This window comes from Acomys russatus, chromosome X (genome assembly GCF_903995435.1).
Source record: "Acomys russatus chromosome X, mAcoRus1.1, whole genome shotgun sequence".
Classification (NCBI taxonomy): Eukaryota; Metazoa; Chordata; class Mammalia; order Rodentia; family Muridae; genus Acomys; species Acomys russatus.
Window position 1 is genome coordinate 108,282,420 of NC_067169.1, and position 27,486 is coordinate 108,309,905.

General features: G+C 41.6%; 1 protein-coding gene across 1 annotated transcript; it reads right to left on the reverse strand.

Moving 5' to 3' along the window:
• Window positions 1-4,983: 4,983 nt before the first annotated feature.
• On the reverse strand, window positions 4,984-26,308 carry Map7d3 (MAP7 domain containing 3). The gene is given in 15 exon segments (XM_051141914.1): window positions 4,984-5,392; window positions 7,080-7,269; window positions 7,791-7,908; window positions 10,133-10,240; window positions 10,984-11,128; window positions 11,585-11,711; window positions 13,003-13,168; window positions 13,416-13,547; window positions 14,124-14,776; window positions 17,826-17,908; window positions 18,266-18,378; window positions 19,796-19,959; window positions 20,953-21,030; window positions 21,120-21,212; window positions 26,065-26,308. Coding segments are annotated over 15 exon segments (2,823 nt in total).
• Window positions 26,309-27,486: the final 1,178 nt, after the last annotated feature.

The following is a 27,486-nucleotide window of genomic DNA, read 5'->3' on the forward strand; positions in this document are numbered from 1 at the left end:
AGAGGGCGATGGCAGTGCGTGCCTGCTAGACTCGCTTCCTGTGTCCAGGCCTTCTTCCCTTAAGAGGCTTCAAAGGCCTGGAGGGCACTTTGAGAAGCTACCTTTTCAGCTGAAGGTGGATTGGAGGGGTGGCAAAGTGTTAGGCTTTCACGAGCCCCACCCTGGCAAAGTCAACTAAGAATGTCCTTTGGATGTTAGCATTGTGTGAAATTCTGGAGTCAGAGTGCTCCCTCTTCCGCTGAAGCATTTGCCATCTTGGGGTGGGTCGGGTGGGGTTGAGACTTGTCAATCCACCTCAAGCCTTTTTTTCTGTTGTGCTACAACTTGAACCCAGGACTCTTACGACTGTTCAGACTGTGGACCATCCCCTCTGGGTGTGGCTCTTTTTAGAGAGATTACCTGTGAAAACACCTTTAAACTAATGAAGAGAGCCTCTGTCAGTTTCTGAGGCCCTGCCTCTGTCCCATGCCACCACCTTCCACCTCTGCAGGCTCTGTTTTCAGCCTTGCTGTTGCACCCAGCACTCCTCCCCTTCCTACCCCACCCACCCACATGAGTTACATGGTCTCCTGTCAGTGACCACTCTTTTCTCAGTCCCCTCCCAACTTTGCTTCCCTTGAATCTGCACTGAACTGTGCTTCTATCACTTCAGCCATTCTTATTTTTTTTAATTGGTTGATTGAGTGTATATGAGTGCTTTGTTTGCATGTACACCTGCAGGCCAGAAGAGGGCACCAGATCTCATTACAGATGGTTGTGAGCCACCATGTGGTTGCTGGGAATTGGACTCAGGGCCTCTGGAAGAGCAGACAGTGCTCTTAACCATCCCTCTAGCCGTCAGACATTCTTATATAGCCTCGGCTCTGTTTCCACAGCACTTGATCTGAAAACCTTACCTGGTGTCCTAAGTTGTGCTAAAGAAAAAGCCACACTGCCTAAAATCCCCAGAACCGCTTTTACCATTGATCCACAGTCTGTAACAAGTCATGCCCCCCCCCCCCCGCCTTCCTTTCCTTACCCAAGAAATGGGCCCACCAGGCATCTGCCTCTGCAGTGGCTTGCCCTTAAATGTGATCATCAGAAGCAAATAGGTCCTCACAACAAATGCTGGGCCCATTTTTCAGATGGGAAAAACACAAGTTCGGAGAGATTGTCTGAAGTCAGACATAGGAGAGAGGTCATCCAGGCATATTATTAGTATGTCAGTTATGACACTACACTGTCACAGAAACGGACATAGCAATAAGGAAAGCTACCACTGCTTTAGAAGACACCTGCTTATTGCATGACAGGGCTTGGGAGAAATGGGGTTATATATCTAGTTACTACACTGAGCAGAGAAGCGTTGTCAGGACCAGAGCCTAGTAACTTCAGCTAACGGGGTAATGACCGAAGCCAAGTTGCCTGGGTTCAAATCCTGGGCAAGTGACAACACGCTTGTTTCTTCATTATTAAAATGAGAGAATGGTTTGCTTCAAAGCTGCATATGACACAATCCCAGGAGAGCTTAGTGGGGTGACTGGTAGCAAGGAAATAGACAATCAATAGCAAGGCTTCTCTCCTCAGCACCAGGAAGAACTGTTTTGGTGGTGTCCACTAACTCTACAAGCCACATTACCGCTCAGGAACTAGGAGGAGGGTTGATCCAAGTCACACAGACTTGGATTTGGACACTAGAGCAACTACTTTCTAGATGGGTGACTGAAGTATCAGTGTCTACACATTACCATGTCCTTTTATGTAGAAATACCACCTCCCCCCCCCACACTTCCCAGACCTGCTCAAGGCCTGCCAGTGCTGCCTCCCCTCAGAACCTGGCCCTCTGTATGGATACCAACCATGTATCAATGGGTCGCACTGCAGCTGCGGAAGTTGGGAGGAAAGGAGTGGCTAGGGCCTATGTGGAAACAGGAATGCTGGGAAGGGAGACTTGGGAGGTGGGGAGGACACTGAAAGTGACACAGAGCACTGACTTGATACCGGCAACTGTTATGTCTTGACAACCTGGCTCTGGCCACAGAGTAAGTGACATTTAGGAATCGTGTACTCACAGACTGAAGATGACCATGGGTTGGAGTAATGGCCCCTTCACCTGATTGATAAGAGGGCCCAGAGGGGAGGAATGTGTAGTCACACATGGCAAGCTGACAACCTCTTCAGCTGGGTTTCAGTCTTTGGGGCCCTGCGCAACATTTTTTCCAGTACCAATGAAGTACTTTTGGGGGGTACTGGGCCCTAAGACTACTAAAGGCATCATTCTATACGACAGAGGCATGGTAAGTATGTTGCACTGGAGAATCTGTGTCCCTGAGGGGACAAGACAATAAAAGGAAGGGCAGTGTTAAGAGGCTAACACATGAAGATGGTCTTAGGAACGCTATCACTTGGAGCTGTAAACAGAACACAGTAGTTTTAATAGATGGGTTGCAAGGACTTGGTACCAACAGAAATGTATGTCTAGATTATGCTGATTGAAATATACATAATAAATGCTAGCGTTTTGGTGAGAGAGCTCACGTGGGTAAAGGCATTTGCCATCAAGCCTGAGTTCGATCCCCAGACATGGTAGAATTCGCTCTTGCAGGTTGTCCTCTAGCCTACCTCCACATGTGTGCTACGAGACACCTGGCCCCAATCACACAAAATAAATGTAAAAAAAAAAAAAAAAGCTCTATTCTAGAGCCTTTGTTATTTATTTATTTATTTATAAGGCCACAGCCTTATAAGGCCAGTGAAATGCTTCACTGGGTAAAACATGTGCCATGCAAACCTGATAGTGTGATCCTTGGAACCCATGTATAGGTGGAAGGAGAGAACCGACTCCCAAAAGTCTCTGACCTCCACATACATCCTGTGCCATGCATGTTCCCACACTCACATTAATGATGACAATGGAAACCTGAAATTACACAAACATCTCAGGACATAAGTAGTCACAGTAATGCCATGAAGAAATGTGTGTGCAAGAGCATAAAATGGCCTCAGCATACGTTTTCCTGTTCCAAACCTGGAACTTCGCATAATCACCATCTAGATGAATAGAGAAAGAAGCTCTGATTGTTTATTGGACTTGCCAGTGGCATACGTTCATGCCTTGCTTGGACCTTGCTATCAGCTTTATGCCACCACCAGTGCATTTTTATTATTACATATTATTACATATATTTCACATGACATAGTCTCAAGTGTTTCAGCACACGACATTTGTGTAGAAAACTATCAGAAGCTTGCCTTTTAGGATGACTGCCGTTTGTTGTCTACATGTAAGAACCAGTATCTGAAAATATATTTTACACCTGATGCATCCTTTCCTAGTACATAACAAAAGTAGCAAAGGCCCAAGAATCAGAAAGTGAGAAAGTGTAATTCTCTCCTTTTGCAAATCCAAGATAGGGACAAGGCCAAGGGAACATGGGCCTGCTTTAAACTGTTTGCAATTCAGCGCCTCGGTTTCATTGGTGTTAGCACAAGCAATGTGTGTTCTAGTCTTATGGAATCACATCACCTATGTGTGTACATACATGTATGAACACATCTGTGTGCCCTGGCACTGGAATTGAAGGATAGCGCTGCTCTCTTCTTCACTGGTCGCAAGTGCATAGAAAAAGGCAAGCATATTTTGGTTATATGTCCTAAGCCTGAGTATATACTGAAGGACAGGCCTGGGGATCAAGGCAGAAAAAGCTGTAAGTACACAACATTTAAAGGAATTAGTCGTACTCCACGAGACAACAGCCAAGTAGTACATTGTGTACGCAAAAGAATGATGCGCGTTTTGTGTTTAAGGCCCACTATGTACTTCAAGACAAAGCACCAATGAAAGCATGAATGACATTGATGGTTCCAAGTTTATAGTTTCTGATTCTGATCATTAGAAGATATCAGCACTGGACAGGGGTGAGAGCTGAATTTGAAAATGTTCATATGTATAGGCAGTACTGTGCCATTATGCAACCTGTGGTGTATATTAGGGAATATTTGGCACAACTCTTATGGGCATTTGGAATTCCTCACACAATCTATTATGTTCTCTACAAGATCAAATTGTGTTTTGAGTTGTAGTATCACAATTAAATACAATAAACTATTTCAGGGTTTCAGTAGATCCTGGAATAGAGACACTCTTTGAGGAATCCCTTCAAACAACACAAACATGGATAGAAAACGTAAGAAACAAACAATAGAGATTTTTTTTTGAAAAGGAAAACAGAAACCATTTTAATTAAAACTTTCACTAGAGAACAAGATGATAATAGCATTTTCTCAAGTAGTGTCAAGGTTGACTGTTGACTAAGGTTTTTTGTTTTCCTTTTTTTTTTGAGGGGGGATGGGTGGTGTTTGCCAGTTTTGTGATGCAAGAGATTCTTTTTGAGTCTTGGCCTTAGGAGTTTTAATACAGAGTGGAAGATGAGCAATATCCCAGGCTCCATGGGATTTACATATCTAACCAGGGAGGAAAAAAAAAAAAAAAGAAGAAGAAGGTTAGAATCAGTGTTTATGGTGTCACAGTACCTCAGCCCCGGCCTACCTTTGGGGTGACTACTGGACCAAGCACTCTGAATATTCTGACACCCTGATGTCTTTTCTAAATGTTCCCCTTATCAATGCCCAAGGAGCCCATACTGCTTTTGACAAGGAGAGCTGTTCATGTGTGTGTGTGTGTCTGTGTCTATGTGTGTGTGATGCATGTGTGTATATATATATGTGTGTGTGATGCATATATATGTGTGTGTGTGTGTGTGTGTGTGTGTGTGTGTGTGTGTGTGTGCACTATATCCCCTGAATGTGGAGGCCAGAGTTAGATATCCAGTGTTGTCTTCTATTTGGCTCTCTGCCCTCTACTGTACTTGTCTGGCAGCCAAAGGAGCAGGGGCCCAAAGAAAGCCAGATTTTGAAATGTTTTATATGTGGCAAGAGATTTGAGGCATGCAAATTATCATAAAGTTACATATTCTTTCAAATCTAACTTAATGGAAAATTCTTCTAGATCATTCCTCCAGACTCACCGCTATCTTCCTCCTCGCTTCTGAATGGCATCCTGGAACAGCCGGAGGCCAAGGGATTCTCAAGTGTCTGTGTTCTTCCAGCTGTAAGTAGGTGTGACAAAGCCTTTGTTAAAGGGGCAGAAACCAACTTGCCTCTTTTCTTATCATCCAAAGGTGCCTGAGGACCTTGGTAGGGTATCATAGATTCCTTTGAATCTTGTTTGTCAACATCCAGAGTGGTCTTTATGACAGATGATTCAGTAGTTGTGTGACTAAGGTCTATAATTTTGTCACAAATCCATTTCTGATTGGTGGTGATACTCTGAGTAGATCGAAGGGTGGTGCTTGCTTCTTTTGTCTTTCGCCATTTTATTGGGTGGGCAGTAGGTGTTTTTTTAGTAGGCATCCTGGAATGAAAGATTGTAGTTAGACTCCTAATTATTCCAAAACTGGGAAAGGAGCTTTCTCATTTAACTTCTGAGAAGTGCCTTGGGAATAATAAATCAACTTTCCACATACTAGAATGAGAAGGTTAGAAGGGACCTTGTAGATCACAGAACACACTGGCATTCAAATAGTATCCTAGAAAGCCCAGGGCACAAGGGCAGCTGAGCGTGTGTGCGTGTGTGTATGTGTGTGTGTGTGTGTGTGTGTGTGTGTGTGTGTGTTTGTGCGCGTGCGGGCACGCACGCACGTACAGGGAGATCCTTGATGTCCTGCTCAATCACTCTCTGCCTTATTCCTTTCAAACAAGCTTTCTCTCTAGACCTGGAACTGACCTGGCAGCTTGACAGCCTTACAGATCCTCCTGTCTCTATTCCTCCAATCCCAACACTGGGGCTACAGGTGGACATCCGGCCACACCTGGCCTTTTGTGTGGATGTTGGGATTTGAACTCAGGTCCTCATGCTTGCACAAGTGCTTTTACCCACTGAACCAAGGACACAGATTGTAAAGAGCAAGTAGAGAATTGGTACAAGAATTGAATCTGGGTACCTCCTTTTAACTATTACCAGAACCTAGCCTCTTAGCAGACATGTACTCTAGTAGGCCTCAGAGCTAATTTTTCAGGGTATCACCTGGGCAGCGTTCATTTTCAACAAACAATTCCCATTCTCCCAACTTAACCTCTGAGTCTGTTGGCCACATGTGAAAGAAGCATATGACTATCAATCTCCGCGTGGCAGTGAAAATGAAGACAGGTCATGTCTGGTTTACACACTTCATAGATGAACCCACATTTATCGTGCAAACACAAGCAATTTGGTGTCAGATTGCTCTGGATTTGAGTTTGACAAATAAAGCCTAAAGCCTCTGTGTACCTCAGTTTATTTGTCTTTTTGTTTGTTTGTTTTGTTTTTTAAATTAATTTATTCTTATTACATCTCAATGGTATCCCATCCCTTGTATCCTCCCATTCCTCCCTCCCTCCCATTTTCCCCTTACTCCCCTCCCCTATAACTGTGACTGAGGGGGACTTTCTCCCCCTTTATATGCTCCTAGGGTATCAAGTCTCTTCTTAGTAGCCTGCTATCCTTCCTCTGAGTGCCACCAGGTCTCCCCCCCACACAAGGGACACGGTCAAATATGAGGCACCAGAGTACGTGTGAAAGTCAGACCCCACTCTCCACTCAACTGTGGAGAATGTTCTGTCCATTGGCTAGATCTGGGGACAGATGGGAGGACATTCTATTGGGACTCTAGATGAGAGAAGCATGGGAGAATAGCAAAGTAGAAGGATCCAGAGGGTCCTAGAAACCGACAAGAAGAACATTATGATAGGCAGATTTGGGCCCAGGGGTCCCGCTCAAACTATGGCACCAGCCAAGGACAATACAGGCCATAAACTTCAAACCCCTACCCATATCTAGCCAATGGACAGGACATTCTCCACAGTTCATTTGTCTTAAAGGGGCATGGGTGATGATTTTGACCAGCAAGACTGCTGTGGGCATTATTTTGTTTCCATTAAGCCGGGTGCTTGACATGTTTAGTGTATGAGAACTAAGTAATCAATATTGTCCAGGAGTCTACGAATCTCATTCATACTTCTCCCACATTTATTTGGATAAGTAAGGTGCCTAAGTAACTCACCTTGAGGGTTTTGCTTGAGTTGTAGAGTCTTTTATGTACTTTTGTATGTCAGGTTTCATGTTCCCATGAAAATATATTTCTCGCTTGGTATCGATCTCACCAGATCCCGCTTGTAAAAACACTAGCTTTTGAGGCTTTCTCTTGGCATTTTTTGGACACTTTTTGAGTTTGGTAGATGAAGCTTCCATTCCTGGAGCGGGCAGAAGATAATTAAAGCTGGAACTTTAACAACAAAGACAAAACCTCTGATCCTGGTGTGATAGGACAGGGGTCCCTGCCTGAGGCAGGAAGGAGCAGACAGGCAGCAGTCTGGGGAACCAGGCCCAGCTTAGCCTGAGCAGCCTCAACATGCCAGGCCAGTTGAGGGGCTAATTTGCCTGGCTCTTAAATCACTAGTGGTAATGAGGAACACATCTTTATGGAATGTCCTCTTTTTTTTTTCTACTAAGGGCTGATGGGCCAAAGGTCAGGACTATTCCTTGCTTCCTACCCCTTGCTCCAGATGGCCCACCTAGCCGATTCTGCCTTTGAGTCTGGTTTTACTTCACGTGCTCCTCACTGCCTTCAGCTCTCCTCTCATTCAAGAGCAGACCCTGGGGCTCTCTCTAGTCACGTGTTCTGACTGCATTTTTCACTAGATATCTTAAACCCAGGCCTTTTTTGGTAATATCACTCTTTGCACATGTGTGTAACCGTGAGGAACAAGCGAACCTGATGGAAATATCTCCAGAGAGTCCTCATCACTTTTGGATTCACCGTCATCATTGGCTTTACCTTCGTCATTGATGTCACTCTTTTTGGATGTACAATTATTGGATATTTCTAAAGCCTGTGGTTAGTAGAGAAAGTCATGATTATATGTATTTAATCATCCTGGTTTAGAATTTAAAAGATGTAAGAAAATCCTAGACTGATGGCTAATGTTTCGCATTTCAAAGAAAAGGTTTAAAAAAAACCCCACAAAACAAGCTCTTTAACTGCCTCCTGATGGGCAGGTGGTCTTAATTCTGTCTTTCAGCTAGGGCTACACTCAAGCATGAACTGTTTTCTTGAACAAGAGCACAGGGCCTACGGCCCTCAACTCACATTCGTCCTCTGCTCAGAATACTAGTGAAGCCAGGGTGGGGGCAATCAACAAAGAACAAGAGGATGTCAGGAGCAGCTGCTGACACAAAAGGTCTTGGGCCAATGAGTTGACTGAGATTTGAGGTGGTGACTGAAAGTGCTTCTCAGCAATGACATTTCTATCAGACCCTGCCAGGCTCCTGGATGGTGGGGATAACTACCACCAGGTAAAAAGAGCAGTTTGTGGGCTAATGTAAATGGCCCAGAATGTAGAGGAAAAACAAGCCTTGAGTGAATGGAATACATTCTGAAGACTTGGCAGGAGAAGCAACTAGAAAACAGATGCAAAAACCAGTCACCAGAAAGGGGGAAGGACTACATTCACTTGCTGAAATGAAGAACTCTGGTTGACACTGAAAGATATTAAAAGATTTGGATACATACCTCCAAAGGACTCCTACTTAGAGTAGGCAAAAAGTCCTGCAAATCAGTAGGGAAAGTAGGTAACAAATAGGCAGATGGACACATGATGGGAGAAGGCATGTCACCAAAGTGGATGTCCAGGGGTTCAGTAAATATATAAAATGCATTTAAGTTATCAGCAGATGTTGATAAAAATCAACATTAACTTCAGGAGCAGAAAATGAAAATAAGACAAGGCACAGATTGGGAGAAGACAGGACTACAACATACACCACCACCACAAAGGCCGGCTCTGTAACATTCAAGGGAGTATTTGAAAAAATAAGAAAAGACAAACTGCTCCAAAGTTTTAGGCAAGAAGACCTAAGCAAGCAGTTCACACAAGAGAACATGAAAGCAAACTAGAGATAGAAACAACAACGACGACAACAACAACAACAGCCACCACCACCACCAAGCTCTGGGCTTTTAAGGACCAGGAAAACACAAATGTAACACTGTCTTCATTACCAGCAGGCTGGTAAAAATGAAGAGAAGCCAAGAGCAGGAAGCAAGAGGAACTCGTGTACACTCATGGAGGACTGGAGACTACCTTTGAGATAGTCGCATATGCCTTCCTTGTCTCCTTCCTTATTTCCTCAACCCTCTATTTAAAGGGAAACAAAAATGTAAATGTGAAAGAGATTAAAATAAGACAAAACAGTGGCCCTGAAGCAGGCAGTCACCCCACTTTATAACAGGCAATGCCTGTGATTGTCCCAAAACCACAGTCTTAACAAAAGTTTTGGGGTGGCAACTGGGTTCCTCTTCTGTCCCTGGTTTCACCAATAAAATGCTGTAAGTGGCAGCAGTTGCTCTTACTGTCACAACACAAACCCAAATGGCAAGTCCATGCTCCTTTTTTGACGTTTGTGGAAATTCATGTTCAACTAAACACATACCATTGCAAACCATTAGGACTCTCAGAGCCCGGCTACAGATAGCCTTAATGAGAACAGTGCACTTCAATGATGCCACAGTTGTATGAGATCTTGGTCCTAAACCAACAGAAAGCAGAAGCAGCATGTACTCCAGAGAGGGGAATATGGTGAGGAAACTTTTGGTTTGCTGGCTGCCTCTGAGTGACAGAGATCTTGTCATACCCTAGCCCAGGCAGAGACTACTAGATGAACCATACGGAGTGACATGAAATGAGGCCCTACCTTTATAAACAATCCAAATGTTGGCCTTTCAAAGAGGCCTCCACTTTTTCCCACCATATGTACTACTACTCCAGCCCAGCTTAGAAGAAGCTCTAACTTCCATTTACCTTTGTCAGTCTGGAGACATCCTGCAAAAGGCACACTGATCCTACAGGTTCGACATATTGAGACATGGCTAGAATGCCAACCATGAGGTACAAGTACCACCTATTTTAGAAGCCAGTCTTTTGTATAGAAGTCAAGCAACCACAGTGGGCAGACAGTGGGGACTAACACATACCGGAAGCAGGACTTTCAGAAAAATATGCTGATAACTTTCAGCTAACATTAATTAACTTTGTGTTACATGAAACAGGGACTTACCTTTTTCCTTTCAATTTTTTCTTGCAAAAATTTCAGTCTAAGTTTTTCCTGCTCCTTCTTTCTCGTCTTAGCACTCTCCTCAGATTTCATCATGACACTGTCCCCTTTCTAGGAAATTTGTGCAAAAATGTCATTAATTTCAAAATATGTAAATGACAAGAACATTTTAGTTTTAAAAAATTAAATTAAATTGTTGCAAGCTGGGTGGCCCCTTAGTATCTCTTTTCAAAGATTGAGGTTAATGTCTGAAATGTTTCAGTCATCAAGGTCACCCTTCTGAACATTTGCCCACCTTTAAACTGGTGGTCCTCAACTTTCCTACAGTTCCTCAGGCTGTGGTGACCTCCCTCCTCAACCATAACATTCTTATCATTGCTACTTCATAACTGTCATTTTGCTACTGTTATCAATTGGAATATAAATATCTGATATGCAAGACATCTGATGTATGACCCCTATGAAAGGGTCCTTTGACCCTTCAAAAGAGGTCATGACCCACAGGATGAGAACCACTGCTTTCAAAGTATGTGTTTTTGGGTTGTGACCACAAGGACTTAAATTTCTTACATCCCTTAAAAGCTATGGGAAAATTTGTAAAAAGTTCCCTGCCAAGGAAATGCAAGTATAACCCAAGTGTTTAAGGAGCTTAGTCGTACCCAGTTCTGATGAATGGTACGCTGAAGCTGGGGATGTAAATTGGGCTATGGCCTTGTGCTTTTTGGAGACTGTAATGTAAAAGTGCAGCAAGCGAATGCCTTGTCTGCTCAATGGCCCAGCCTGTTGCTTTGCATTGCAAATGCACATTCTAAACTGGTAAACTCAAATGCAGTCAAAGTGTCAAGGCCACCAACCTGTAACTGTTCCTTCTGGTCTTCTGCTGACTCAAAATGTCTCTTTGTCAGACATTGTTCTTCCAGTTCATCTTTGTGTGGTGAGAATTCTTCTGTTGGACTTTCATCCAGTTTCTCTGCCATAACTTCTGATTTCCTAGTAACACTGAGGGCATTTAAACGACAGTGTTTTCCTTAGCTGCTAGTGTATATAACTTGCAGGAGGATGTAAGCATTTATGGTGAAATTGCTCGCATATAGTAATATAATTTCCATTAATGGCAAATTTACTATAATTTCTGGGTTCTTACTTTCCAAGAGTTATGTAATCTCACCCTTTTTAAAGGAGGGAATACAAAACAAGCCTTTGCGTATACAGAAGGAGTTCTTTTTTTGTTTGTTTGTTGGTTGGTTGGTTTTTTTGAGACAGGGTCTCTGTGTGTTAGCCTTGGCTGTCCTGGACTTGCTTTGTAGACCAGGCTGGCCTCGAACTCACAGAGATCCACCTGCCTCTGCCCTGCTCCATCATTGCTTTCTAATCAAGTATGTATGATAAGAAAGAAATTTCAAAGTTTGGACTCCCACCAACAGTTAGGGATAGAAGGGATTATTCTGTGCTAACCTTCGTTTTGTCTCGTGGTGCTCTTTCTCCAATTTGCTTTTTTCTTTGTAAGCACGATGTATCTCTAACAAAGCTTTTGAAGCTTTCGCGGCCAATTTGTTCCTTGGCATACTTTTAGTACCAGATTCTAGTTTAAAGAAACATGCGAAAGAGTTGATTAGGGATCTTATTTCCTCTTAACACCACAAAGAAGTAAATGGGACCCCCCCCCTCAAAACAGTAAAAGAAATACAGGAGCACAGATAAAGATTAGTCACATGCTAATTCGGGAAATTGTTCAAAAGCCCCAGCTCCTCCCTAACAATAGACTTAGCATGTTGTCTCTTTCAAACAGTACATATTCAAATATTCAAAATGCAAGGATGTGCGTCTGCTTTGATTTAACTACTTAGAGGCTGGTAAATCAAGGACTTTATGAGGGAAGATTAAAGTATGCTGAAGCCAAGTTTATGCCTGATCCAAATGAGGAAGCAAAAAAATCTTGAATACTCAACCAATCAAACCATATCTAGCATATGTGTGGAATCCGCGCATCACTTTTATTGACATTTATCTAATCTTTGACAACTATATACATGTGGTTATCATACAGTGGCTAGCTGTAGTAGCAAAAGAAGCCAAGACTATCAGTGAAATAAGGTATATTTTAACACATAAATATTAATTATATTTTATAGGCTATCCTGGAACTTACTCTGTAGACCAAGCTGGCCACAAACTCACAGAGATCCATTTGCCTTTGCCCCTTCCATGCTGGAATTAAAAGTGTGGACCACCATGCCCAGCTCAAGATGGAGGTATATTAGAATGTTTAGTTTATATAACTAATTTTGTTGTTTTAGATAAACTACGCAGAAATCAAGATTTCAAGACAACAAGAACAACTAATTCATAATAAAAGATCATTTGATACAGAGAATTCCCTGGAATTTCTTATAAAAACAGAATTCCCTAGTATGTTTGAGACCAAGTAGCTTTGGCATGTGTAAAAATGCACATGAATGGGCAAAGTAACAGTGTGGACTTTTAAGAACATGGATTTGGCACAAGTCAGGGCATGCCACATGTCATGTATGTACAGGGAAACTGGCCTACATCTGATGAAAATGAATTCACTCACAAGTAGCTAGATGCTAGATAAACTAAGAACAAAGCAATATATGAACTGGAAGGGCCCACTATGGTCACAGACAATCCTTCCCCATTCAACTTAAGCTTTCAACAGTTCTTCCAAAACTAAAATTTGCAAACAGAAGGGTGGATAAGAAAGCAGAGAAGCAGCATTCCAGTGGAGCAGTGCTTGGTTAATTCTCTTTATCTAAAAGAAAGACCTCGCCCCAAAGTCCTGTGAATTAGGGAATACAATCATAATACTCAAGTACATCAACCAAAATACATTTCTTAGGCAAAGAATTTACCTGTTTTGATCATAGGCTTTTGAATGGTTTCTTTTTTCCTGTCTACAGGACCTAATGAATTTGGCACATATAGGACATTCTGAACTGGGATTATTCTGTAGGTTAGAGAAGTTGTTGCTGATACTCTTATGATTGGTTCAGGGGGTGGAGGTCGGATCCTTTTATTCTGCTTACTGTAAAAAAGTAACAAATGTGTGCTGATTACTTTTCAGTATATAAATTTATACAACGCAATACATTGATACTATCAGGTAATTATATTATGGAAATTTCTATAATGGACAAAGTAAAGCTACTTCACTTTCCCCGTTTGCAATTACTTGCCTTGAATACTATATCATTTCACGTAGGAAATACTGACATGACATTTGTTCCAGTAAAAAGCTTATAAGGAGTAACTGCAAATAGGTTACTTACAGTGCCTTCATTGGAGAAGGTGGGCGGCACCCAAGGGTGGGAGATGATGGCCATTTGTAGCATGGTATGAGGGTTGGTGGTTGTCTCTTGATGGTAAAGCTTACTTTTCTTTTGCCCATTTCGGGGTTCTGAACACACCAATTCAATAAGATAAAAAAAATTACTAGCAATTCTTACACTATATCTATTTTTCATAAGAGAAATTCTGAGTAAAATAGTGTCATAGTTCCTGAAACCTTCACTTTTAATTCATGAAAATTAGATACATTTTTCCTAAGCTAAGAAGTCCCACAGTACAAGTACATCACAGAAATACACTTTAAACTTTGAATACATTTTGAATCTAATTCCTTTTTTAAACCTCACTGAACAGTCTAGAATATTCCTCAAAAACCTTTTTCCACAAAGTAAGGAAACACCTCACTTTACCTCCTTAACAAATCTTGGAAGAGTCTCTCCCTTTAGCCATGGGAGATGTTTTTATGTCTTGGGAGGCATTTTCCCACTTACCTAAGGTGAAATTTCCACCATCACCTCAAGGAATGCTACCACACTCACCTTGCCTCGGCTGTGCTCGCACACTCACCTTGCCTCGGCTGTGCTCGCACACTCACCTTGCCTCGGCTGTGCTCGCACACTCACCTTGCCTCGGCTGTGGCTGTGCTCGCACACTCACCTTGCCTCGGCTGTGCTCGCACACTCACCTTTGGTGATGTTTCAATATTTGCCATAGGCTGTCCTTTCATAGTTGCTTCAAGGTGTAATTCCCCACTGGTCTGAAGAAGTTTTTCTGTTTTTTCCTCTGAGATGACTTCCACCCTTGCTAAGTCAGCTGAGACATCCATGTTGACAACAGGAGATATTTCCGTACTTAAAAAGGAGCATGGTCCCATACTTAGGCCAGTAGATGAATCCTCACTCACAAAGGGGAATAATCCAATACTAGAAGAGCCGCCCACACTCATCGTGGGGAGCTCATCAACACTTGATTTAGGGTGTCTTGTTAAGTTCACATCAGTGAGTTCTTCAATAATCACCTTGGGAGACTCATCTGCCTTAACATTAGAGACCTCCCCTGTGCTCTGGAGTATTACTTCCACATTAGTCTTAGATGATCTGACCATGTTAGCCTGGGAGGGCACTTCCAGGTTCATCTTGGGTGGGATTTCTGTATTCACATTTGCTGGCCCCTCAACATCTGCCTTGAGAGGTGTTTCTATTTCCTTTGTGGGTATTGTTTCTAATTTTGATGCAACTGGCATTTTTTCTGATGGTTTAGAAAACATTGCAGAAGATTTGAGCTCGTCACTAGTAAACATTGGTACAGTAACAGAGCGAAAAACATATTTGCTCGTACCTATAAGTGAAATAAGAAGACAGAGTAAAATTCCATATAAAGGTAGTAATTTGACCAGATGAAAACACTTGGTGTACATAGTATAAGAACAGAGAAAAGGGAGCCAGGCATGGTGGTGCACACGTGTAATCCCAGCATTCAAAAGGCAAGTGACATGCAGATCTCTCTGAGTCTGAGGCCAGCCTGGTCTACAAAGAAAGTCTAGGACAGCCAAGGCTACACAGAGAAAGACTGTCTCAAAAAAGCAAAGCAAAGCAAAACAAAACAAAACAAAAACCCAAAAAGAAAAAAAAAACAGAGAAAAGTAGCTGTTTAAGATGAAATTATAGGAATTTCAAACAAAATAGGAATTGTTTAGTGAAATGTAGCATAGACATAAAGCAGAACATCAGAAACTTAGTATTACAGAAGCAACAACAGAATTCCTGGAATATCACTGGCTTAATACAAATGAAAATAAGCTGGCCCTATAAAGTAGATGCTTGTAGCAAAACATTTTTATTTGGATCACATTGGATCTCAAAATCTCTACCACATTTTAAAAAGACATTTAAAAATTTTATGTGCAAGAGTGTTTGCCTGCATGTGTGCACATGTGTGTGTGTGTGTGTGTGTGTGTGTGTGTGTGTGTGTGTGTGTGTGTGTGTGTGTACATATGCATGCCTGGTGCCCTCAGAAGGTCCTCTACAAGAGCAGCAACTGTTTTCAACTGCCAAGCCAGGCCTAGAGATTATGTAAAATCTGCCATATTTGAGTATTTTAGAACAGAGTTAACAAAGAACATTTTCTCGTACTAAAAACTCTATTAAAACTGGACATGATAAGTGTAGACAAAAACATTCATCTTGAGGTTGCACACACGAATAAATGCAAGAATGATTTTTAACAATAAACTGTCATTTGACTGGACTAAATTGCCAGAGATATCTAAGGAGGAGGTGAGGCCACCACATAACACAGTAGGAAGGAAAGAATGCAGGGTATATCAGAACTATTTCCCACCCTCTGTCTCTATAGAGGAACTCTCACGTGGAGAACCAACTTTCTAAGGGATTCTACAGATAAGAACTCTGACAGACACAATGGCCATATCTGCTGACAAAAATTCACTGCCAAATACTACCTGGGATTGAACAAATGTCTCTTGTCAAAAGTGAACTTTTTTGTCAATGTTTTGCTCCTGTAAATCTTTATGTTTATAAAAATCCCTACCATAAATGACCTTTCTCTCCAAAGGATTTAATCTGACTCAATTAACTCAGTCTTCCGTAGTAGTGCAGATGATTATGAATACTTGGTTACATGATTTGCTATGTGGGCATGCCTGTCTGTGGGACATTTTCTTGATTGCTGATTGACGTGGGGTCTGCTTTCTATAAGAAATGTATCTGATGAGCAAGCCAGAGCGGAACAAGACAGGAAGCAGTGTTCCTTTGTGGTTTCTACCTCAAGCTCCTGCCTGAGTTCCTGCCTTGGCCTCCTTCCATGATGGGCTACAAGCTGTACGTCAAGCAAACCCTTTCTCTAAGATGCTATTGGTCAGTCTTTTATCATAGCAACAGAGAAGTAACTAGAACAGTATGAAACAATACAAGAGGCACATGAAAGAGAAGTAGTAGGGGAGAAAAGTTGTCAGAAAGAAATCATTTTAAAGCTAGGCTTTGTAGCTGAGGCCTCAATGTCAGCTCCCCAGAGGCTGAGATAGAAGGATCACTGTGGGGTTACAGCCAGCCTGGACTATGTCAGGGTTACAGTGTGATATCCTGTCCAAAACCAAACAAGCAGAAGAAGAGGCAGTGGGGTGAGGGTGGGGTGGGGAGTGGGAGGAGCCTCCAGATGGCTCAGTTGGTAAAGGCACTTGCCACTAAACCTAAAGGGTTTGAGTTCAGTCCCTGGAACCCACATGGTAGAGAGAGCTGACTCCCACAAATTGCCCTTTGACCTCCCCCCCCCACACACTGAGGCTTATGTGCACATGTATATGTACATGCATATACACAATCAATCAATACATATAAAAATAAAGAGAACTTGAAAGACTATAAACTTACTATTTCAGTAATAATTATGATTTTTGTACAAATATAGGTAGTAAAACACAAAAGTAAGAGGGTAAAGCTCTGTTTAAAATGGGGCCAGTAATTTACAATTTCCAGATGAGAATTCATGACATGTTTGAAGTGAATCAAAAAAGATAGTCCTTCAGTACAAATCTATTTACATGAATGCTGTCTAATTTATTTATTCAGCTTTACTCTAGACTCCCTATCATATGCCAGGAATTTTGTACCTCATGGAAAAATAAGATTCTTTTATTTTATTCTTACCATAGTCCATTATTTTAGTTCAAGAAGAGGTAATTTGGATGGCAGTTTCTTGAATGAATTAAAAAAAATGTTTCTTTTAGCTCACCAACAGTGGTGCATACCTTTAATCCCAGCACTTGGAAGGGAAAGGCAGGTGGATCTCTGAATTCTGTAGACCAGGACAGCCTAGTCTACAGAACAAGTTCCAGGATATCCAGGGCTACACAGAGAAACCTGTATTGAAAAACCTACCAACCAACAACAGAAATGTTTTTTTTTTTGAGACTATAGGATAATTGCATCATTTCTTCCTTCCCTTTCCTCCCTCCAAATCCTCCCATATACCTCTGCCCTTCCTTGCTCTCTCAGATCCATGGCCTCTCTTTTCATTACTTGTTGGTAAATGCATATATACATTTATGTGCCTAAATGTAACCTGCTCAGTTTGTATGTTACTCATATGTATGTTTTCTTGAACCATTTTTAAAAAAGATTTATTTATTATGTATACAGTGTTCTGCCTGCACACCAGAAGAGGGCACCAGATCTCAATATAGATGGTTGTGAGCCACCATGTGGTTACTGGGATTTGAACTCAGGACCTCTGGAAGAGCAGACAGTACTCTTAACCTCTGAGCCATCTCTCCAGCCCCTTGAACAACTTTTTAAGCAGCATCAAATCTGAGCTAAACACACTTCTTTAAACCAGTATTTAGGATCTATACTTAGGAATAATTACTCACTAGGCCTGTTGTTGTCCAGGTCAACACTAGAAGGTAATTGGTTCTCTTTTCTAGTTCGAGAGGAACATTGTTTACTTGCTGTTCTTCCTAAACATCAAATGCAAAGGAATATTACTTTCCTAGAAACTACTTAAGATTTCATGAGTGAGTCACTCATTTTATTAAACAGTTTAAAAATCTTCTCAACTCTTGCTTGTAAGAATTTAATTTCAAATATTATGTTGTGTACACCTACAAGTTACTTAGAAAATGATCAAAATCATTAGGCAGTGGTGGCGCACACCTTTGATCCCAGCACTCGGGAGGCAGAGGCAGGCGGATCTCTGTGAGTTTGAGGCCAGCCTGGTCTACAGAGTGAGTCCAGGACGGCCAAGGCTACACAGAGAGACCCTGTCTCGAAAAAAGGACATTAATGAACATAAATGTAACCCCTATATTACTTACCGTATTTTTCACTGTTGATCGCACCACCCTCCCACGACCACCTTTTCTGCTGTTGATCAACACGTTTGCATCGTTCCATTGTACGAGACACAACGGCCTTGAATTTTTCCTATTTAAAAGAAATGCCAGACCATTTTATATGGTGACTATAGTACCACAATTTTTAATTACGGTTCCTAAAACTAACTCCATCACCACATGTCTTTTTCCAGTAAGTGAAGGTTTAAAATAGTTGGAGACAAGGTTCAAATTCATCAATGAATACCAGTGCTGTCCCAAAACAACTTGTTTTTATCTTGTGGCTACTATGTCAAGGAATTGGCCGTCTTCCCTGTAAAAGACCTTTACACATACTAATCATACCTGCACCTCACTATGCTTGCCTACCTCTATTTTCACTTCTGCTTGATTCCCTTAGTCATTTATTTTACCATCTGGTATGATCTATTTTGTAAATACTTTATTCTTTGTGAAAAGAAACCGGAAAAGGTGACCTGCCTAGAAGTCAAATGTATGCCAAAGTTATTTATCTATTATGTTTATATCTATAACAGCTTATATCCTGGTACTAAGTTTCTTTTTTCTTTTTTTTTTTTAAGGCAAGCAATGTGTTTATGTTGACCTCATCTGCAACCTGAACCAGTCAAGATAACAGCCACACAAATCCCAGGTCACCCTCTGGTAGAACAGTACATGTGTGCTCAGGGGTTTTTCATCCCTATACTGTAATATACCATGAACTATGTTCCAGTAAGAAAATCAACTTCAGGGCCAGGGGTTTTCTATTTCCTAACAGCAACTGTTATACAACAGCGTCTTTACAGTGCCTGTCCTGTTCCTCTTAAGCCAAAGAGAAATCTATTAGCCTACTTACAATGTCCATGTACTAGGCTCTGGCTGGGCCTCCTCCTCACCAGCTCTTTGGGCTTGATACCCTTTAGCCTTATTTTCTCCTGCCATATCTCTGGTTCCCTTTCTGTCTATACTGACATTTGCCTCTGTTCTGTTCTGTGTTTTCTTTCTCAGCCTCCTCTTTTACTAAGACGGGACTGTCTTGGACTGATTCTGTCCACCAGGGACCCTCCCTCACTCTGTATTGCCTCCTAATTTATGTTTGTTGATTGATTGTCAAACTGTCTAAATGGTTCATACTCTCTAAGGCAATCACAAAATTGGGTACGTTGGAAGAAATCAGCCTGCCAGATGGGACCTGACAGAGGTAGGATGTTGGGTTTGGAGTCTTAATACAGGTGGTAGACAAGAGTTCTGAGCTAACTCTAGGCTAAGGTACACCATGAGCTGCATTTTGAAGGCAAACAGGCCCAAGTTTCTGGACTCTCAAGTTTCCTCTCTCCTCCCTGATTTAAGTGTTTCAGCACTTGAACTGAGGGACACGAAAATGGAAGGAAATAGTGAGGTGAGGTTGTTGCCTTCGTCTCTACAGGGTCAGGGAACACAGAGAAGGACTAAACATTTGAGATGTACATGACGCCAACATCCCATGGACAGCCTCTAAAGTTGTTTACTTTTTGTTCCGCCTGCTTTAGTTTTCTTTTTTCTTCTGCAGACGCTCGTTTTCGCTCATCTTTTTCTTTCTGTTCCCTGAGTTTGCGGTGTTTTTCTTCCAGTTGTTTTTCGTACAGCACTTTTGCCTTTTGTTGTTTCTCAAAGAGTTGTTTTTCTTTGTTAGCTGAAAGAGTCCAAGTACATTTTCCTGGAGTTAAAGCCAAGAAAAGGTTTCCACACCACACACATAGAAGGAAGAAAATGTTTATCTTATTATCATTCTAAAGACAACCTGGTCCAGCGAACAACATGTACAGTCTAGATGTGTGGCCAGTGAAAAACCACTTTTTACTAGGTGTTCACTGAACTGTGAATTGGCATGTCTAAGCCAGATGAGTCTTGGCCTAGCCATATGAAAACCCCAAAGGAAGAAAGAAAGGTTTCCTTTTATGTGGCCTTTTTTGCTAGTTAGACCTAAAGGCAAACTCTATCAGAAAAAATATGCCCTTTAAAAATGTAAAGAAACACATGGGCTGAATCTATACTTTGCTTCATTCTGCTCTGAAACTTCTTGCAAAGTAAGGCCTCACTTCTCCAGATAACGCTCAACAAGCAGGAGTTGCGTGAGTAAGATTGAAAAGTGTATTCAATGATATAAGAGCATGTTTTGCTAGTCAGAGTTTCTCTGAGTGTAACCAGAGGACTCCTGTCTGGGCACTCATAAAATATTCTCCCTAACACATTACTGTCTATCTCTGCCACCACGATAAAAAAAAAAAAAAAATCACTTATACTCTTCCGCTGGAATAACCTTGAGCATCTATTTTGGCAGTTCATTTAGATCAAAGAAGAAGTACTTAGAGTTGCAATCACGATCCCAAATTGTGGAAAGTCTTAATTTATACCAGGTCCCATTTTTCACTGAAATCCCACCCTGCTTTTCCCTGACAATTGTTGAAGAACCTTCCAGATCTCAGTTTTCAGGTAACTAAAGCTAACGGAAATGATTCCTTCAAAAATTAAGTAATTTGGTCACAGGTTCTTCATGGGCCTTCTTGGTGTAGGCTAGTAAATGGAATTAATTTAATATAATATAAAATTGTAATTTAGTATATAGTATATAATCTAATATCTAAAAAGGACCCTGGTATCTGAGAGGAATGTCTGACATGCGTACCCTCTTGTTGACGCTTTTGCTCTTCTCGGCGTTCTTTGGCAAGCTGCTGTTTGATATCATTTTTCAGGACAGAACCATCTAAAACTCCAAAAAATAATTGCCCATTAGTATGATATCAATTTTTAAAGCTACAAGATTGATATATCAAAATATTACTGAAAGTATACCAGGTGTATAAGATGATCTCTTATTTGCGACTGCAGAAGAAGTCATACCATGTTTACGTCGCCTTTCTCTGGCTAGTTCTTGAGCCACGGCGACTACAAGACAGGGAGATAAGGAGAAGGCGTTATATATTAGCAGCCAATACAAGGGCAGCAATCCATAACCAGTTGTCATTAGTGATAAAAGATCAGATCATTTCTATGAGGTAAAAAATTACTGCTTACTCTTGGTCAATAACAAAAACATGGACTAAGTACTTACGCTTTAACAAAGTATGGTATTTGTGGACATAAAGTCAATCCCAGTTGTGAATGGCAGTGGCAGTATAAGAGCAGGAAGAGATGTTAACAAGTTAGTCATGAGTGGCTTTTAAAAATATGTCAGATGCAGGTGTGGTGGTGCACGCCTTTAATCCCATCATTTGCTGAGGCAGATGCAGCGGATCTTTGTGAGTTCAAGGCCAGGCTGGTCTATAAAACTAGTTCCAGTTCAGCCAGGGCTACACAGAGAAACCCTTTCTCAAAAACTCCCAAAATAAAATGAAATACATCAGGCAAGATACTACACTAAGTATTTTTTTAAGAGTTTGTAAGAAATTGAGGGAAAATGGTTTCGTCAAAATAAGAAGTTAAGAATTTGGGCTGGAGAGGTGACTCTTTAGGAGCACTCGCTGCTCTTGAAGAGGACTCCAGTTCAGTTTTCTGCATGTATTAGGCAGTTGACAACATCTTCAACTCCCAGTTCCAGGGGTGCTAATGCCCTATTCTGGTTCCTACAGGCACTCATGCAAATGGTGTACTTATGTGCACACACATGCAGGTAAAACATTCATATGCACATAATACAATCCTTTTACAAATAAGACTTTATAGAGCAAATTTTTGGTTTTTTGAGACAGGATTTCTCTGTGTAACAATTCTGCCTGTCCTGGAACTGGCTCTGTAGACCAGGTTGGCCTTGAACTTATAGAGATCCACCTGCCTCTGCCTCCCCAGTGCTGGGATAAAAGGCGTGCGCCACCATCACCCAGCTTAGAGCAAAGTCTTAACAAGCAGAGTACTCAGCAATGGAGTTAACCACTACAAGACATTTCTAAATTACCCTTATCAGGTACTTTCTAGACTGGTTACACACTAGTTGCCTGAGTCACTTTCAAAAAAGCCCGAATCTTTCTTCTGGGTGTGGGGCTCAAGCACTCAGAACTTTTAAAAAGTAGCTCATTTTCTTCCTTTATTCTATGGTGATTGGGATTGAACTCAAGGTCTCTAATATGCTAGACAATGTACCCTTCCCCCGTGAAGCCACACCTCCCAGCCCTCAGCACCCCCGTGATCTACTCTGATGCATTGTGAACATGTTTAAGTTTAAAAAAATGTAAGGCAAATAAATATAAATTGTACCAGATATTTTCTGCCAACATGCAGAAAAGTGATAAGTAAACACCAGTAAAAGGACATGTAAATTAAAAGAAAAAAATCATTATATAATGATGTACGTTGAGACTAATTATAGAGGATTCCTGAACCCTGAATTCCATGGATGGTTGTATCTAAAATTCCCCATAATCCTGGGCAAGGGCTTGGCTAGAGCGCTTTCATCTTTGTGCAATCGCACAGCAAATATGCCTCCTAGGTCATACCACACACGGTCTGGTTATTAACTATTAAGAGATAACAGTTCAAACAAGAGACTAGAGGGATTGCCCTATTGTTCAAAAAATGAATGAGGTCTGTGATGTTGGCTGCATTGGAGAAAAGCTACCTGGGATTGATTTTAAGGGGTAACCTTGAACGTGACCCTGCAATTGCTGCCATAGGGATCACTATTTCAAAACAGAAAAAGGATTTGTTTGTAAGTCCTAGGAAGCCAACAGCTCAGATAAACTATGACCTAGTTAAATTTGAATATTAGATTCTTCTCTGCCTCACTCGTAATTCAACTACTGGCATTTTTGTGGAACATGTATTCTCTGAATAGCATACTAGCACAATTTCTCTTTAATCTAGTCTCTAAGAAAGAAAGCATTGTTCTTAAAACTTTGTTTGGTCTGCAACAATTGATTCCAGGAGAACAAACAACTACTGAAAACTTCCAGATAAAGCCTGGTGGCAGCCACTGTGGTGAGAGCACATCTCCCAGCCGACGTTACCATTCTAACTCACATGGTATATACTCACTTATAATTGGGCACTAGTCCAAAAGGCATGTCCCACAAAAGTCTTCACTTACCAGGAGATTGGGATAGATGTGAGGACATCCTACTGAGACTCTAGGTAAGAGAAATATAGGAGATGGGGAAATAGAAGGACCCAAAGTGTCCTAGAATCCTACAAGAAGCACATCTTGATGGGTGTATCTGGACCCAGAGGGCTCTGCTCAAACTACTGCACCAACCAATGTCAATACAAGCAGTAAACATTGAACCCCTACTCAGATCTAGCCAATGGACAGAACATTCTCCACAGTTATGTAGAGAGCGGGGTCTGACTCTGACATGAACTCTAGTGCCCCATATTCGACCACCTCCCCTTGGTGGGGAGGCCTGGTGGCACTCAAAAAAAGAATAAACAGGTTACCAAGATGAGACTGGATACCTTATGACCATATAGTGGGGGAGGAGGTCCTTCTTGGTCATAGACCTAGGGGAGGGAAATAGGGTGAAAGGGGGAGGGAGGGAGGAATAGGAGGATACAAGTGATGGGATAATAATTGAGTTGTAAACTGAATAAATTAATAAAAACTTTAAAAATGCTGAGAATCCGCCTCCCAGTCTTAGTAGCTTTTCTGGTATTTATAGGACCCAGTCTTCGAGTAAGCTTCTCTAAATTTAGAAACCATGTGTGAATTTACATAAACAAGAAGGGAAAAGTGACATGTTAGTTACAAAGTTTTTCAAGCTCATCTGGCTGAAAATTTAATCTAAAACAATTGTGTAGAACATATGAAATGTGTTTTGTTAAAACAATTATTTAGCATACTACAATGCATAGAAAACCCATTAAATGAATATATTTACATCTAATGTGTTAATAAATGCATATATACATTTATAAAATATATTTACGTAGACTGTAACCATGTACCCACAGACATTATTTGTTCAGGATAACCCTTTAATTCCTGCAGTCAAGATTCCAGCAGGAGATGTAATTGATCTTTTAGCAAAAATATTTCACTGTGTTTCCTTTACTCCTACAGAAAGTGCTAGAACCATGAGGGCAGTCAACCCGGGACCCTGTGCAAATCTAACACGAGGTATTTTCACTGAATGTACAAGAGGCAGCTAGAATGTAAACACATGGCCAGGATTATTTTCCCCTTTTTTGTATGGCTTACTTTTATTTTTATTTTGAAGTGTTGTAAACTCAAACAATTGTCTCATAATTTTAAAGTTAAATTTTACTTAACATAAATAATGTTAGAGAGTATCAGACCATATTGGAATATATACTAGCTAATTTCAATTTAAAGTAATACTAGGGGGCTATAAACACCAATAAAAAATATAACAATTGGTTGAAAACTCTCTCTACAATAACCTAGAGGCTCAAGGAATATTATTTTGCCCCTGTGAAATGGTAAAAGCGTACTTGGTTCTGACACTTTTTGGAGATTTGATTCAAATTGTTCTCCAACAAATGGTCTTCCAATCTCAGCCAATCTAAATTAACCTTTTAATTACAATTTAAAGCTCCCTCAGAATTTCAATAGCAATCAAAATCATTTTATTCACAGGTATATCTGGGGGAACTAGTCTGTTAGTAAGCAGAAAGCAACCAGCAAGAAATACTACCTCCTCACGCAATTTCCTGAATTAAGCAGATGCTGCCAAACTTAGTAAGACTTAACCCGCACCTCACCAGGTTTTTTTTTTGGGGGGGGGCGGTTTGTTCCCCAGATGAAGAAAGTTTTGATTATAGAACCTGTTGAGGAAAAAGTGCAGAGTCTCATTGAGTTCAGCCTAAGGATAAAGTCAAGGGCTATTGCAGACCAACTTTACAGAGTCTACTCTCTTCCCAACTTTGTAAATTCTAAGCCCCAGTTTCTTTTTTTTTTTCTTTTTAAAAAATATTTTATTTTATTAATTTATTCTTGTCACATCTCAATGGTTATCCCATCCCTTGTATCCTCCCATTCCCCCCTCCCTCCCATTTTCCCCTTACTCCCCTCCCCTATGACTGTGACTGAGGGGGACCTCCTCCCCCTGTATGTGCTCATAGGGTATCAAGTCTCTTCTTGGTAACCTGCTATCCTTCCTCTGGGTGCCACCAGGTCTCCCCATCCAGGGGACATGGACTCAAATATGGGGCACCAGAGTACGTGTGAAAGTCAGACCCCACTCTCCACTCAACTGTGGAGAGTGTTCTGTCCATTGGCTAGAAGCATGGGAGAATGGCAAAATTGAAGGATCCAGAGGATCCTAGAAACCTACAAGAAGAAAATTATGATAGGCAGATTTGGGCCCAGGGGTCCCGCTCAAACTATGGCACCAGCCAAGGACAATACAGGCCGTAAACTTCAAACCCCAGCCGCAGTTTCTTTATGCCTTGCCCTGGAAAGCGCTAACACCTTGGGATGCAGAGAAAAACCAGCCTCAAGTGGGGATGTGCCCAACATGGGCCAGCGCCCACACATCCCTGTGCTTTCCTGTACGTCACTGGTCCCAGAAGGCAGGCAGGGTTGGAGCCAGGGTTCCTTGGCACCCGCCTGGCAACGGCCGGCCATTGGGGCGGTGACAGCACTGACTAAACGTTTCCCCTCCATGCCTCGGTCCTCCAGTTTCTCTTGTCCCATCAAAGGGTATCCAGGGAGATGAGGGGACGTCCCACAGAAAAGTTGCTCAGCCACGGCCACTCTGTTGGTCCCTGGGGCTACAGCAACCCACTGCCTATGAAGTGTCCACCCCCCTCACGGCCCCACCTCCCGGGTGAGTTCCAGTCTACTCACTCAAGTGTTCACGTAGATCCCGCAAAGTGTTGCCACTGGTACCCTCGAAAGCGCGGTCCGCTATCATCGGAGTGGAGTTGAGAACCACTGGTGGTTCTTGAGCGGCAGGGCACAGACGCCGCCTTTGTCGGTGCCGCCTTTGCCTGTGCCTCCGCCGGGGCCCTGGATGGGACCCCGGGGGGCGGGGCGGGGCGGGGCTCGGGGAGTCCCCGCTTTGCCCCAATGCCCTCAATTGAGGTAGCATTAGCTCTCACATGTCTTGTCACTACTAGACAGCGACTAACTTCTGAAGAAACCTCTGTCGTCGAGGTTCTATTGTGACGCGTTCGGGCACAGGACAATCAGACCGTTCTTTTCCTTTTATCACCTCTACCTAGGAATGCTGTAACATTCCATATTTTCCCATCCAGGAGTTCAGTTAACAAGCATCTTCCTGTATTATGAGAGTTTACTCCCTTTAAAGCACTACACGAAAAGGCTAGTTTTACGTGTTCCCAGCACCCACAGCAGGATAACCTAACACCTTTGGCTTTCATGGACACTTGCATTCATATGCACCCCCAATACATATAATTTAAAAATAAAAGTAAATATTTTGAAAATATAAAAATGAATAAATATTGTAATGTACAATGCACAAACATATGAAAATATGTAAGATGACCTCTAAAGGTGTTCAAAAGACATAAATAGAGCTCTTCGAAGGACAGAAAACACAAATATGGCCACTAAACATTTAAAACAGCTGCAGTGAAAGTTACCACAAAACAACACATCACCCTTTGAATCTGGTACAAATTTAAAGTGGACAATGATAAGTATTGAGGGGATGAGATCAATTAAAGCATCAAAGCTAGGCTTCTCAGCAAGTGCAGAACAGCATTTTGCACTAGATTTCTGATGGTGGTTATGACTATTCCTATGGCACACCTCTTTAGGGCATTAGTAAAGCACACCCTTGCCCAAATGCAAACATCACAGACAGTCTGGGAAAGCACATTTGAAGATTCAATTCCCAGCATTGAACACAAACAGGCATTCATAATTGGGGCACTTGGAAAACTTTGAGTATGAACTGCATAATAAAAGTGTCCTCAAGGTCAAATTTTGTGGTTGTGAAGGTAATACTGTAGCCATATGGAAAAATGCCCCTTTTCTTAAGAAATGCTAAAGAATTTAGGGATGATGATTCAATGTCAGAAACATATCGGCAGGCATTTAGGCAGAAAACACAATAACAAATACTAGAAAATGTAAAACAAACAAACAAACAAAAAAACGAAACGAAAAAAAAAAAAAAAAAAAAAAAAAAAAAAAAAAAAAAAGCCCTCCAGACTCTCTAGACAGGCCTGTGCAGTTAATTTTCCCATTCCTTCAACTCTTCTATAGGTTAGCCGTTTTTTTTTTTTTTTTTTAGATTTG